Below are 16,027 nucleotides of genomic sequence, written 5' to 3'. Positions count from 1 at the left end.
AAACGCAAGCAAAATGTTCCCACAAGAACTTTTGGTTTCTTTCGTTTACCATGAAAATTACAGCATCTATATCATATATAGAATATGGCCATTGAAACAGTTTTGGCTAGTATGCTTGTTCATTTGGTCAGAGCCTTTCCTTGTCTCTGGTTGCTATGGTATTTGATGACCAGTTAATTTTTTGGGTGACTTTTTGACAGGTTTCACTTTTAGTAGATTGTTGCCAAATCTTTAAACACAGCCATGCTATAGCTAAACTGTGCTTTCAATTCACCTTTACTGAATTAGGTTATAGTCAATACATTGGATTTAAAGCAATGCATTATTGATAAGCTTAAAGAAGAAGCTTTTCCAAAGCCAAAATTCACTTGGGATACTTTGAAATGATTTCTTATGCTTGATGTCAGCAAACCCTGTTAAGATTTTAGCTGAACTTTTAGAAGTGGCTTAGTTGGTAATTGCAAAATTGTATCAATTACTAGGTACAAGTTACTGCATAACTAAAATGTTAATTATATTCTACAAGGTGTTGGCTGTTGGTAGGCAAAATTAACATAGTGCCAAGAAGAATTTTTAATCTTATCTTTATTAGCAATTAGTTGAAACATTCAGCACCAGTGTGTTTCTTTTCTTGTTGCTGCACTTAATCTCTTGGTTTTGACACAATATTGGCAGTAGGCAGGCAAGTTGATAGCAGTGGCTACAGCATATTGTGTATTGCTGCACCGGAAGTGCATCATGCGCACGCATGCGTACTGAAAGGAAGCTTCTGTTTACCATTGAGGTACCACACCTGTATTTAAAAGCTTTTTTTTTCTTCTATATAACCAACTTGGCACAATTAATACTGTTGACAATTTTGATGAATAGTATGAAAAATTTGACAGAGAGCATCTAAGCAATATACAGTATCATACTTTTTTGGTGTGGTGATATGTATGACAGAATATTGAAAAAATCTTAAGTCTCAGGCTACCAACGACATATTTGCACAAAACGTTTAAAAAAAAAAGGTAAGCTGGCATTGCAAAATGTGATTTTTGGGCCTGAAATATCCAAGATAAATTATATACAACAATGCATTTAATAACTGCACACATGCTCTATGAAATTCAATTTTGACAGATTTTTCTTGTTTTGTGTTGTGAGTGAAAACTTCTATATAGTTGGCTTGAAATGTCTGCTGAAGAAGAGCAAGGCTTGAAGGATTGTGAAAGTTATGTACAGGATCATAGAATCCAACAAATTTTGAAAGAATGCATTGTTCAGGTAAGCAGAGTATTACGTTGCCATTTGTTTGGTTCTTAGTTGTTGAATTACTGTAATTAACTCGTTACATAGCGTCTTTGTAAGCAAAAACTTCTGTGGTTTTATGTGCATCATCCATTCATATTGTTTTGTGTTTCAGCTCTGCATTGACAAGCCTGATAAGCCAATGAAGTATCTTAGAGCACATTTTGAAAGTTTGGAAAAGGTATGAGAGCTATGACGTTTGATATCCTGTATTGTTGTGTATTTATAATTGTTTTTTGTTTATACAATTATGAATTAAAGCGCACCGTATGCATGCTGTAAATGGCTTACATTTTTTGTCACACTCAAGTAAGCCAAAGTAGCAAGCAATTCGCTTACTTACAACTTTTCACACTAATATTCAGTACAAAGTTCTTGAAGTTGTTTCCTGCGTTTATGCAGTTGTTTGAATAGTTTGCAAAAATTTTCATGTTAACTTTGTCTGAGTGTTTTACAGCCCTGGCTCAGAGCAGCTCAATTTTCAATGCAATTTTGTGCATAAACGGGTTTTGAAATCACAACCGTAATTTCAAAACCTTTGTGCCAAAATGCTTGTTGTGTTGGGTGTGCGACGTTGAGTAAACAAGCGAAATTTCAATGATGCTTTGACTCGCGATCTAATGAAAATTAATCAAGAACGCCATTCATGAATGGTGTTATTAGAGTTAAATCTTAAGTAAATATATACTTTGTAAATATTGTAATCTGACCTTTCAAAGTCTTAGATTTGTTGTCTAAATTAAAAGTCACTGCTTGGCTTGGATTTGGGCTTTGAACGGCTGAAGGTTAATTTCTGTGAAGAAGTGTTTTAAACAGGGTTGAGAAAAACCGTTTTTTTTTTTAAAAAGCCCAACCCGCCCGGGTTTTTTTGGGTTTTATTGGGTTTTTTTAAAAAAGATGCAAAAAAAGTAGATTCATGCTTATTTCACCTCAAAACTACTTTTTACGAGTGAAGTGCCTTTCACTCACAGTACATGCTGGCATAACTCAATAAAATAATGCACTAGGGCTGTTGTTGCTTGAATGTTGCATCATCCATTAGTTTCAAGATCAAGTTGGATGTTGCATCATCCACTGATTTCTATACCAAGTTGATGCTACTGTGGTAGAAATCACATTATTGCATCATTTGTTTAGATTTGAAGGCAAGGAGCATTTATGCCATCATGTTTAAATATTTTTTATCATTTATATATATATTATATATAGTAATGGATGAGCAATTGAGCGATTGCGTGGCCAATTAGGCAAATGCTCTGAAACAGCCATGCGTTAGAATCCAGAATCTGTAATTGGTAAATAGCCTCCTAAATTGCATTTCACATCATATATACAGACTACAGTAGAGTAGTACTTTCACCAATTTAACTATAAGGCCTTCTTGCATAAATGAGTTTTAGTGTAGTATACACAAAGTGACATTACTTGATTTTTGTGTACTGTGCAATATCCACTACGTTTTCAGTTTATTCTTGGAAATTACTTCACAATCACATCCTTAAGTCCTAATTTAAAGTTTGTTGTAAGTGCCTTGTTGTGTTTTTGTAAATTTTTTTAATTTTCCAATAAAAACTGGACAAATATGATGCTCTGGGTTTTTTTATGGTTTTTTTGGGGTTTTTTTAAGTGGGTTTTATGAAAAAAACCCACCCGGGTTTTTTTGGGTCGGGTAGAATACCAACAACCCTGGTTTTAAACAACCAAGATTGTGGTCAACAACACATTTCTGGGTGGACCCTGCGTCAGTGCATCATTGGCCGCACTTGATACAAGGAGTGGACAAAAGTAAATAATCGGTCACTTAAGAATATTTTTTCTACGAAAAACTTGCAACTGGGATTCTGGGAAGCTGTACTTACACGCACCAATGACTAATTTGTTGCTTCACTAACTCGTCTTTGGAATGTATGACATTGACCTGGTGATCTGGCCGCCATTGAATCTCAAGAAATTGACGATTTGAAAGTTTAATTTGTTTCAGAAAACAGTCTTACTAAATTTTAATGTTTTGACAGGAAGAAGCTGCCGCTGAAACATCTCGTCCTGCTGCTCAAACTACCGGAAAGTCGCCAACAAAAGAAGAAACGGAAGAGGAAGAGATCTCAATGACTCCTCCAACGAACAGGCAAGTGATAAGACGGAGAGGAGCTGTCAGTGCAGAGGTCTACACTGATGATGATGTCAAGAATTACGTCAAAAAGGTAATTTTTTTTTTAATTAACTGCTACGTTCATAAAAGCAAGGGCAAGTAGAGTAGACAGTTTTAATTGCTGTTAAACATGGAAGTACACGCGTCAGCTGCTGATCTGTGCACTGAAAATACTGCACGTACACTGGTGAGCCCACTTGAAGTGGGAATGAAGCCCGAAGAAGATATACGTCATCTGCTTTTACCAGAAGGTGTTAATTTTACCTCTTGAAATAAACGTTGAGTCAATTTTTACCAGGTGATCACGAAGGATTATAAAACAATGGCCGCCTTATCCAAAGCCATTGAAAAGAATGTTTTGTTTTCCCATTTGGACGAGAACGAGCGTTCAGACATCTTCGACGCCATGTTTCCAGTTCAGCATATCGCAGGGGAGTTCATCATCAAGCAAGGAGACGATGGAGACAACTTCTATATCATCGACCAAGGAGAAGTTGATGTGAGAGGCGATTTATGTTTACACATTATATATGTAGAAAGTTTTCTACTCTTTGTAGTTGCATCGAGAAGATAGCTAGAAAGTTGATTGCTTTATATATACGCTGGGTCGTTATTATTTCAAGACGTATTGCGACAAGGTTGAATTTTTGTGTAATTCGTCGTAAGTCACTCTTGTCACTCACTTTGTAATGAGGTAAAGCTGCGTTGCTTGAGTAGGCTTACTTTCAAACCAAAGTTGGGTGTTTTTTAAGTAAATCAATATTTCGATGTTTCAAAGTCGATAATGTAATATCCGCATGAGGCCAGTTATTGAATTGATTAGACTTTGGATCAATACACAACGGAAGGATTTTGCAAATCAAGTTACCATTTTGTCGCTTTTTTGTATCTTGCTGGTTTGTAAAAAGTTTGTTGTGCCATAAGTCTGTTTCTATTTTTTAATTTGTGACGATTAAAACACAAATTTTATGGATAGAATTTTGGTAGACATTTTTAAAATCATGAGCAAACGAAATTGGGCAACAACATGGCATTTAGCATGATTTATATGGCTTGACGAAGGCTAGACGTGTAGCCGAAAATGTTCGCAATTTTGCTTCAATTTATTTTTGCTTGCTTATGATTACAACATTCAAAATCTTAAATGTTTCCTTTTGTAGATTTATGTGGACAATACTTACATCAGTACTTTGGGGGAAGGGGCCAGTTTTGGTGAACTGGCTCTGATTTATGGGACTCCCCGAGCGGCCGATGTTCGGGCCAAATCTATTTTGAAGCTGTGGGCCATAGACCGGGACAGTTACCGCCGTATCCTGATGGGAAGTACGCTGAAAAAACGTAAAATGTACGATGAATTTCTCAGCAAAGTGTCAATATTGGGTAAGTGGATAAAAACTTGTATGACAGTTATAATATAACCCAAGCAGTAAAAGTTACCAGTTATATCATTTCAACGACTAGCAACGTTGCAGTTTTGCAAAAAATGGCATATTTTTTACGTTGATTCAACGGCTGCAATCGTTGATTCAATGTGAAAAACGACTGCTTTGCTATCTGGGTGTAAGCATTCACTGGATTGCCAAAAGCAACGGTTGAGAGCTTGGTGCCATGAATTTGTGGTTGGATACTGATGAGCCCAGCCTCGTGGGCGAAATACGTTTTCGTCGCTATCAATTCTTGCTACGCTCGACTGCGCAGAAACATTATAATTTTTCATTTATTTGCAACTTCGCTGTTTGTGCAAAAGTTTATTCAACCTAATTGTTGAAAGGATTTTGTTGAACGTCGTTCTGTGCCAATGTATTGGAACCATAGCGTCTTCAGTTGGTTCATCTTCATTTATATAAAGAAGGTCATGATTAGAACCCATGTAAAAAAGTGTTCATTTTATTTGTATCGGGCAAGACCTTAAGACACAGCCTGCTTGCTATTATTACCCGATAATGCGATTATGACGTTGCTCTGACTTTAAGCGAATGATTTTCCGACATGAACCAGACACTTATTGACGTTTCCCTTTAAAATATAAACCTTCTTAATACATAGTTTAAATTTAATAGTTCTTGTGCAGAATGAAAATTATCGGATTTTATCTTATTTGTCAATTTCCAGGTTTAAACTCACATTTTGATGAACCAACGTCAAAATACATATCTTCAATGCAAGTTTTGCTGATATGTCTTTGCTCAATATTCGTCTTATGGGACGAGGTCGTTCAAATTAGAAAATTGGTAAAGAACAACTGTCGGAGTCGCGGTGTTCTGCAAAGCAATAACAATTGCTTCTTTCAAGCTGTTTTGTTTGGAAGAAGCGATCTTCCTGGCGCCAGCACAAGCTTGACTCATATAATAATAGAACAAAATAATACGCTCATTGTGGAACAGCGATCATTGCGTTTTGCTAACCACACCGGTGTACGGGTGTAGCCCCCACGCTAGCCATCAAAACTTCCTGAAACGCATATTTCTCGGCATTCTGTCAATGTTACTTCCAGTTCAATGATGTGTAGTTGTGCAGTCATAACTACCACAGCGTATGCTCACTGCTTTACCTGAGCAAGTACATATTCAATAACAGCTGTGCCCAGTCAACAACATCTGCGGACCCCCGTCTGAGCTCTAGAATATAAGATCTTAAAGCTGCGGCTGAATCAATGAAAAAGTATGTGAAAATTGCAATGCGGCCCGCCAGACTCACATCTGACTTCAAAACTTTGAGCACCCTTGCTCTATAACGTTTACGAAAAGGGATCCATTACTGCGGCTATTTAGACTTATCCATCAATGTTGTAACTTGACAGAGTCACTGGACAAGTGGGAGAGGAACACCGTAGCAGACGCTTTGGAACCTGTGTCCTTTGAGCCTCAACAGGAAGTTGTTGTGCAAGGGCAGGCAGGAAACGACTTCTTTATTATTGTTGAGGTAAGCTTGAACAATAGGTTAATTATGTTTGAGTGGCACACGCCAATCAAGGCATACGCTTTAGGCAGCATGTCTGTATTCATATATGCATTTGGCTAGTTATACAAATAATTGCAAATCGAGAATTGCTGTAGAAAATATGAACATACTACGTCGTTGAAACAATGTAGAAACACAACTTTTGCTTGTTTGGTTCTCAGTCTGCAAATCAGTCTTTTGTCATTGATTTAATCTCTGATAAACGTTGAATCAATGTAAAAAAGACATGCGTTGACTAGTGTTAATGTCCAGACAGCAAAATCCGTCATTTTTACACAGACGTTGAATCAATGTAAAAGTGACGGATTCTGTTGTCTGGGCCTCCAGTTTAAAACTTTTGGAACTTAAAAATCCATCGAAGCTTTAACTCTGAGCACACTTTGGTGATATATTTGACTTTCCAACGTGTTTGCTTCTTCTCTTTTCCTGACGTATGAAAGGCTTCTGTTAAGCGTGTGAGTTGATTTTTTAACAATGAATTGCAGAAAGCTCATGCTCTTGGTCCGGAAAGCAAACAAGTAGAATGTTTGATTTCTGGACAACCAGCAACAATCGTCCGTGCTACAGTTTGCCTCCTTGAAATGCCAAAATTTTATAATCATCTAAAACTGCAATATCCTTGCACACACTTTCATAGGATATACGATTGTACGTGCAACAGATACATTGCAAATGTGATAAAAAGATTTTTTATTATTAAAGTGCTACTTTGTCAGGGTACTGCAGCAGTTCTTCAAAGACGTGCGGAGAATGACAAGTACACGCAGGTTGGAACCTTAGGCTCCTCCGACTACTTCGGTAAGTTGCTATTCACGGTTCGATAGGTGTTTAAATGTCATTCAAATGCTATTTTGACACTCAACTCTACGACCTCGGAAAGAAAATTGTTTAATGCTTTTAACTTCGTCCATTATGCTTTTCTTGAAGAGCTTCTCTCCAGACAGCAAATTGGTCATTGATTACATTGATTCAACGTCAAGGAAACAACGTTGAGTCAATATAAAAATCACGAATTTTGCTGTCTGCATAACTTGAAAAATTAAAGCATGGGCCAGCGTGACGCATTATACTTCTATTATTCCATATAATATTAACTAAATTAAAACAGAGAGAGACTGTTCACCAGGCATTTGATTATAAAAGTAATTTGCGTTCTTCTGGTGACTATTTACTAGGTTACCTCCTGATGTTAAAGATGATAACTAGCTTTTGTATTTCCGACGTTTCGTCAGTCAACACGACTGACTTTATCAAGGTGGCTAAAACAGGTTAACACAACCTGTTCAGCAACGATGGCACAACACAAAAACATACTGATAAAATGAATAAAGTAAAGCAGCAAGAATCAGAATTACTTTATTCATTTTATCAGTATGTTTTTGTGTTGTGCCATCGTTGCTGAACAGGTTGTGTTAACCTGTTTTAGCCACCTTGATAAAGTCAGTCGTGCTGACTGACGAAACGTCGGAAATACAAAAGCTAGTTATTATCTTTAACATCAGGAGGTAACCTAGTAAACAGTCACCAGAAGAACGCAAATTACTTTTATTATTAACTAAATAGTTTACGGGAGGTCAAAAGATAAATCCTGGGTTGCCAGAGTGCATCATGCAAAGTTTAAACGAAGAATCACCGAAATAGTAAAATCCATATTTTACATTGATTCGGGGTCTGCAGGCTTTAAATCCATGTAAAGGCGGTGAAGCTTGCAGTAGAGAATCTGCAGCAAAGTAGAGGTTGTCACAATGTCACATCCTTTTCAATCAAATTCTCTTGCTACAAGTCGTTTATCTAGTTGGGATCTAGAAGTTCACCTATCATTCAGTCTCTCTCTCCCTCTATTTTGCTTCAAAGAAGTGTGGTCTTTATCCCGAAACATCAAGGTCAACAGTAGGACAATCGCCCTCAGTCTAATAATATCTGAAATAATAACGTCTGTAGTCATTGAATCAATGTAAAAAGTGACTGATTTGCTGACTGGACAAGAGCATAATTTGTACCGAAGATGCTAAAACTGCTGTGATTATTGACAGACGTCGAATTAGTGTAAAAAAAATAACTGATTTACTGACTGGGAGAGGCGCTGTCCATGATGAAGGTGATAAAACAACACATTCAGTAAAACAGAATATTTTGAAGCGAGTTTTGAATTCGTTTAAATTTCCAGCTTCATTTAAAATGCCAGTCTACTGTCAATTCGTTTCTCAAGTCGTGACAAAGCAGAATAATTTTAATAAACCTCATCACGAATCACTATTGTCTGCAAACAGAGATGGTATCTCTAATACTGCCTCGTTTTAAAAACGTGTTTTAACAAAAGCGTAACGTTAAAACAAATCATTTCTGTTGAATCTAACAATGCTCCACTTACCGTCTTCATTCAGTTTACAGTGATATCACTTTATGTTCGGATCTTTCTCTTTGCTGCACCACAAACATATTTATTTTAATTAAAAATAAGGAAGTAAATGGTACGTTTTCGACGCAACACTCCTCTTTTAGAAATGATAATAATTTAGCTGCATAAGAATATATAAGATAGGGAATAAGTTTCAGCATGGCAAAAAGTTAGTCTCTAACTGCCATAAGTTCAAACGGTGACTGCCAATTACTGTAGTTGTTTTCTTTTTTCTGAGGAATCAGGTAATTTTTATGAGTTTGCGTCAACATCAATTGATCACTTTGCGTCAACGTCAATTTATCAGTTTGCGTCAATGTTTCTTTCTGTTTTGTAATTTCAGGCGAAATTGCACTGCTTCTCGACCGCCCCCGTGCAGCCACCGTTGTAGCAAGAACGGTCCTTAAATGCGTGCGACTGGACCGGCCACGATTCGAAAGGGTTTTGGGAGAGTGCTCGGAAATTCTAAAGCGCAACATTCAGCAATATAACAGCTACGTATCCTTGTCTGTGTGAACGGAAAACGAGGGGAAATGCTCTTCTCAATCATTCTTGTGATCATGAACAATTTTCGACTTATTCCTGAAAACATTTTCGCAAATGGTGACGCTTCAACCAGTAGAATAACGATACATTCACATCGAATCAATGTTATCTTGTAGTGACCAAAATATAACCGGTCATACCCAAACAGCAAATTAAGTGTTTTTTACATGGATTTAACGTCTGCAGACGTTGAATCAGTGAAAAAAACGCTTGATTTTCTTTCTGAGTACCAATCATTCCGTGCATCCGCCAAGAGTTAGAGGCAATGCTGAGTTTCATTCCTATTTGCGCCGCATCTTATCTATCACACACGGTATGCGTTGTAAAATGTTTTATTTACTTGTGACCTATTGAGATTATGCTTTCCGAGTGATGGAAAGTACTTTAGTATTTTCTCTAGGATAAGCTAAATCGTATTTAATATAGTCTGTTCCTTTCGTTCTTTAATATCAACTCTTATTGCTGCCATTTTGCTCATTAAAGCCTACCCAGCCATCTAACCAGTCGTTTTTTATTGATTTATTATCTGAAGACGTTGAATCAATGTAAAAAAACGAATAGTTTTCTGGCTGGGATCTTCTCATGTGTTCTATCATTTCCGTAACGCCAACACAAATTTATTGTGAATATTTGTTTGCAATTATCTTCTTTAAACGTAGGCCGAACGTTACTGACGGGTATACGTAGGCCACCTTGTCCAGAGCCTTATCTAAAGAAAGCTTTTCACTCGTCTTTTTTTTTTTTGAATGCAAAGACCTGCTGTCTTTGTTCATCTTGGAAAACCCCTCTCTTTTTACGTCGATTTAACATCTTCAGACACTGAATTAATGTAAAAAGGAAAGTTCTCATTAGCGGAGTAAAGTTAGAAAGGACCTTTTCTCCAACAACCCAGTCTGTAAATTAGTCATTTTGTGCATTGATTCAACGTCTGCAGACATTGAATCAATGTAAAAAGTGACTGATTTGCTGTCTGGGAATATGTTGCCCTCAAAATCATGCAAAGTATTATGTTTTGTATAGCTAGAGCTCCTATTGAGATTGCAACCGGTATTCCCGGTTCTGTAGCGTTGGTATTCTTCTCCAGCAATCATTCGCTTTCTCTGCATTGGAAGTTTGTTGGCAACAGACAGCCTTTTAGCGCTGATTTAACGTTATTTGGTGATCAGAATAACGTTTTGAATGTTCAATGCAACGTCATTTTAAAAGTCAAAACAATACAGGGCAAAAATTCCAGACTTGAGAAACCCTTTCCAAAAATCACAACTGTTACGTTATTCTCCACCTCTAAGGGAGAGGAGGTGTTTCCAAAAAAATGATAATAATTTGGGGATTTGATTTCGAGGCTTTTCTTTCCAAGTTCACTTCCACCACTGTCTGTGGAGTGGCTGCAAAACTGTTTTCACTTTTAACTAATTTTAATTTCTTCATTGCTGGTCCGAGCTGTCAATGTTTTATTATGATCGAAATTCGACGTAAAAAGTGATGCGACATGCCCCTGACAGCAAATCAATCCATTTTTACATCGAAATAGCGTCTACAGACGTTGAATCAATACAAAAAGAAACTGATTTATTGGCAGGGGTGTCTATGCGTTTATTTTCGTGAAACTGTTCTGTTATCATATGACGCCCTTGAGGGTTGTGCCCTGGCCATCACATCCCAGATGGCAAATCAATCATTTTTTACATTGATTCAACGTCTGCAGATGTTGAATCAATGTACAAAATGTTTGATTTAATGTCTGGCAGGAAAGTGGCGTAATATTTGAACTGCTCATATTGCACTGATGACATTTTCACAAAATCTGACGACACATTTCTTAAGAAAACTTCAATATTGTGTTTCACTGATGTTTTAACAGTCTGGTAACTGTATTTGGCAAAGCGCAATTTTTCACTAACAACCTTAATTTCAAATGGGGCCACGGAACTCTTGTGTAGAGTATTTTAAAGCATTTTTGTATCAAACAGTTCTAATTTGCACACACTAAGCTCCATTGTTAACATGTAGTTGTCTGTTTGTAGTTTGGTGTTATGTTAGTCTGACAATTCTCAATTTTCATCAGCCTTAAAACACTAATCGTTTCACTTCGTGAACAATAGACAAGTGCGAATGCATTCTTTATGACAACAGCAGCGTATCGCTGTGGAATCTGCATTGCAAACATAAAAGCATGTAGCCTACCTTGCATTGCAAACAGAAAAGCAGACGTTGGTGTCTAGGCCTTTAAGCAATAGGGGGTCTAGACAAGTATTTGGGTACAAGCCCCCATCAGTTGAGGGGAAACGCAATATTTTGTGACAACAACCAAGATCTCGTAGGAATGCATCTCCAAGCTCAATACTAGCCTTTCTAGGCTGGCTTTTCGCCTCTCCATTTTTCTTGCAATGCCCATCTTGAAACTAACCTGTTGTGTAACCTCTTTCAATGACATTCGGTAGCCATATTTTGAGTGTTCTTTTTTTTTAGCTGGCTTTAAACACGCACTATGTTTGCAGTTTTCTCAAGAGCTGTTCAATGAACTGATGTGATATAAATAATCGCTGTGCAAGTCAGCCATGTGTTTAAAATCTTCTAGAAAATGTGAACTCCCAAAAAATGGTCATCAAACGCTACTGTCCTCTTTCCATTTGTTCGAATCCGCAACTGCTTGCTAGGCTCAGCTAAAGGCTTTGTCTAGTTCAGAAAGCTGTGAAACGCTTTGAGTTATTGCCCCATTCATGCGAAGTCCAATCTTGCGGTACGTATAGTTTACGATACAATGTATTGAAACTCTGTATTATCCAAGCGTTTTGAGTTTTGACACATGCTCGTTAACGAAATCATTAATGATCCGCAATAAAGTGTAGATGTCTCATAACTCTCTTTTGTATGGGATGTAGCCTAGTTCTTCTTCTTGCGTTTGAGGCCGCCACAGATCACGTTGTTACATCCAGGCGCAGCAGCCAATGGATTGTGTATTCATCGAGCGTTGTTAGGTCCACATGTCTATCTTGTGGTCGGTATACAGGACATTGATAGATAATGTGGTGTGCAGTTTGAAAATCTGAGCCACACGCACAAGATGGTGAATCGGCGAGGCCCCACTGGAACATGTTGCTGCTAAAACGGCCCACTCCAGTCCGCAGGCGATTGAGCTTCACCCATTCCTTCCGGGGTAGTTCTGCTCCAGGTAGGGTGTTGGTATTGGGTAGGACTGTGAATTGAGTTGGTTTCGCAACTTCTCTCCATTCACGGTTCCAAACTTCGGAAATGTGGAAGTTCGATTTGCACATAGCTGCAGCATGTCGGGAGAACGGGCGTCGAGATTTCAAGCGCTGGGGCTTTTGGGAGTGCGAGTTTAGAACAATCTGGTTGAGGAGGTGGTCATCCCTTGACATAAGCCTAGTTGCCTAGTTGAAGCCTAGTAGTAGCCTAGTTGAAGACCTGAATTGAAGAACTACCGGTACTTAAATTCAAAATAAGACTTTTGAGACAAAGCAAGTTAAAGTTTTATCTCTTTCAACAACTTTGAATGTTCTTTCAACGTTGTTTAATCTTTTATTTCTATACAAACACCAGCGTGTGTTATAGCGAAATTAAGTTAAATTTTACGTCTGCATAGGCATTGACCATTGTGCAACATATTTTTGGTGATAACTCAATTTTCACGAGGTTCTACAACTCAAGTCTTCATTATTTTGGTCTTTCCCAATACAGATGGTGCTGGTGACATACAGCTCAGTCGGTCGCCCGACTTTGTGAACGAAGAAACTGCAAGAACAAACAACGGTGGTTCGACTCTCGTGATGTGCGCTTAAACAACTCACTTGGCGGACAACTCTACATTCAGCGGCACCTAGTGGATGACATAATTCACAGTATTTCCTTTGGCAGGCGAAAAAATTCAATCTGCCGACCGGGCTTGCGTCAGCGATTCAAAGTCTTTACATCTCAAGTATGCAAAAGTTTCAGGAATAACTTTTCTAAGGCTTTTCTGCTCGAGGAAATAAATCCAACAGTTCAGTTGGTTAGTGCGTAACTTCGTCAACGAAGAAGCGTCAAGATCAAGCTGCGTATTAGCAACGCATTTTAAGGACAACTCTCCATTCTAATGGATGGGATAATTTCACTCCAACAACGCATCAACAATCGGAAACTTCACTCTGGCAACCTCAGTGACCGGGCCTGCGTCAGTGGTTCAAAGTCTCCACAAGTAGGCTATGTGAAACTGTCAGGATTAAGGTCTCAAAGAAACTTTCCCAGTCCGAGGATAAAGATTCGCCTGACTGGAGTTCCCCTACTGTGAACCACAAGCGGGTCCTGGGTCCTGTTAAGTCCATTGAAAAAAAATTCAGCAGTTTAATTGGATAACTGAAGCTGGTACGAAAAATATCTCTTGTTTTTAAACCATTTTCGACGTTGCGCACTTGTGCTTTTTGTCGTATGGTAGCAATAAAGAGCATTAGCACATAACTACACTATTAAGCTAAACGCTTGATCACAGTGATTTACTGAAATCTGTATTTTTCAATTTGATTTTATAGAGAAAAAAAACAGGTGTAGAAGTTTAGAAAGCACGGCACTATTTTCATGTTGAACTTCATTTTGAGATTTCATAAATTCAGATTCAAACGACCTGTTTTAGCCTGATTCGAGTTCGCTGTGGTAATAACGAATTGCATTTAGCTTACGGAACACAGTTCTCTGGCCATGCGCTATGACGAATGTACAATTGTACATGACTAGAGAACTGTGTTCCAAAAGCTAGTACAAATCGCTGCTACCACAGCAAACCCGCAGCATCAAACTAAACCAGGTAGTTTGTATCTACACTTGTGAAGTACACAACGATCATGCTGCTAAAAGCGACACTCGATCTATTTCTTTTTGAGAAATTTGGGCAAATCTGTCACAAAATGCTTAGATTACTTCCCAATATGAAAGATTTTTGGAAAGTTTTTAAATTTATGCCAGATTAGTTTTTAAATTATTAAATTCAACTTGGGATTTAATAAAACTTCAATTTAAAAATCCTCTAAGAACCTTGTTGAAAACCTACGCAGATTTCACCATTAAAACGGTCGTTGTCGTATCTCGACCTTGTGTGATCAGGCACTTAATTCAGTCAGATTTATAATTTGTGGGGCAGAGCGCACTGAAAATTAAGAAAAAGATTAGTTGCCAATCAGTTACTTTTCGTCAGGCCAAAGTGTCAAATTTACTACTATTTATCTTAATCTCTGCATCCAGAAAAGGAATTGTTGTTGTTTTTTTTTGCGAAGAAATGTATTTTGCATTGTTGCGTAGGCTTGGCCACTAAATACATCAAGAAACTGCAAAATAATCGTTGTCCAAAATGGCAAAAATATCCTCAAATATAGCCAAAATGTTGGGTTCAATATGTGCCAATAAGAAATTAGCCAGATTAGGATTCAGAAGTGAACCCACAGCCACTGCGTCAATTTGTTTGTGCAATTTATCTTGATAAAGAAATACATGTATGCCTTCAGTGGCCAATGTGGACTGCACAAAGTAAAAACAATACGTTTTACTTTATCGTTACCTGGGTATTTCGTCATCCATAGCAGATGATTGATAAAGGACCGATCAATCAATGGTTTATTTGTCTGAAACAAGAACATAGTGGGCTACATGTTTTAGTACGTGTTTGAAACATACACATCACACAATGCAAACGTTGCACTTGTTTCCTTAACGGCAGGAAGACAACGAGACGACCATACGGTCTACCAGTCAATTGCCACCCTACAGAAATGACGACTTTGCCATTAAAATAAAAAGTTACAGAAAAACAAAACGTTTCCACGTTTCAAAATACACACAGAAATAAAACATGTTTAAGATAAGAAGACAGCGTAAACACAAAATTTTAAGAAACAAGCAGAGACTATTCAAGTTTCAGACTAAATCTTTTCAGCTGCACATGAAACTGATAGGTTGATTTCCATAACATAGGCTATTATTTACAATGCGCCGTAGTTTTGTAAAATCAACGGTTGATCTCTGTATTGAAATGGTGAAATAATAATTTTTTCAAACTGCTTGGAACTTCCGACCAGACCACTGGTCCCAGTACCTGCATGTACTTTTTGCCAAATTCTGTGTTTGATTTATTTATAAAATAGTTGCTGCTTGTTTGATATCTTGTGTTATGCTGATGAATGGATAGAACACTTTTGAATACACCACAATACGTAGAGGGATACTGATTCATCTGAACTTTGTACATATGTTCACTTTCACTTTCAAAAGGTTCGTTTTGTAAAATAAAGAGTTTGTGTGAGCATAATAACTTTGTTTTGACATTATTCGTATAACCCTTTTTTGTAATTTTATTAATGGATCCAATACACTGTCACAGGCCTTTCCCCAACTTCATATATAATATTGCAAATGACAGTAAATCAAAGCGTGATACACATCTTTTAAAGTGTCAGTGTTGACATAATTTCTGAGTTTTAGCAACGCCCACGAGCCTTTTGCTACTCTTCCGCAAATTGTATCTATGTGATATTCCATGTTAATTTATTATCCATGTAAATACCAAGATATTTTATTTGAATTGTTTTTTGAATGCATGTGTTACCAGTGTTAATATTGCATTTTTAAGAACCAAAAGTTACAAAAACGCAATAAATTAATTTTAACATTTTCAAGTTTCCTTTAACAGACTTTTT

The 16,027-nt window shown here is 37.4% G+C and overlaps 1 protein-coding gene across 1 annotated transcript; it reads left to right on the top strand.

Moving 5' to 3' along the window:
• Positions 1-1,134: 1,134 nt before the first annotated feature.
• Positions 1,135-12,201, top strand: LOC145771619 (cAMP-dependent protein kinase type I-alpha regulatory subunit-like). The gene is made up of 8 exons (XM_082583334.1): positions 1,135-1,269; positions 1,409-1,474; positions 3,309-3,494; positions 3,741-3,941; positions 4,603-4,822; positions 6,243-6,364; positions 7,120-7,201; positions 9,145-12,201. Exons 1-8 carry the CDS (start codon positions 1,177-1,179, stop codon positions 9,315-9,317), a joined length of 1,143 nt encoding a protein of 380 aa, XP_082439460.1. The 5' UTR covers positions 1,135-1,176; the 3' UTR covers positions 9,318-12,201.
• Positions 12,202-16,027: the final 3,826 nt, after the last annotated feature.

The sequence above is a fragment of the Aplidium turbinatum genome, chromosome 6 (genome assembly GCF_918807975.1).
Source record: "Aplidium turbinatum chromosome 6, kaAplTurb1.1, whole genome shotgun sequence".
Taxonomy (NCBI): Eukaryota; Metazoa; Chordata; class Ascidiacea; order Aplousobranchia; family Polyclinidae; genus Aplidium; species Aplidium turbinatum.
The sequence above is the reverse complement of the archived record's forward strand: the minus strand, read 5'-3'. Positions and strand labels throughout refer to the sequence as shown.

Excerpts from the sequence above, each read along its gene's own strand:
- LOC145771619 (XM_082583334.1), top strand. The coding sequence starts at position 1,177 with ATGTCTGCTGAAGAAGAGCAAGGCTTGAAGGATTGTGAAAGTTATGTA. Across the intron at positions 4,823-6,242 it reads CAGCAAAGTGTCAATATTGG|AGTCACTGGACAAGTGGGAG; the intron begins GTAAGTGGATAA and ends GTAACTTGACAG. Across the intron at positions 6,365-7,119 it reads ACTTCTTTATTATTGTTGAG|GGTACTGCAGCAGTTCTTCA; the intron begins GTAAGCTTGAAC and ends CTACTTTGTCAG.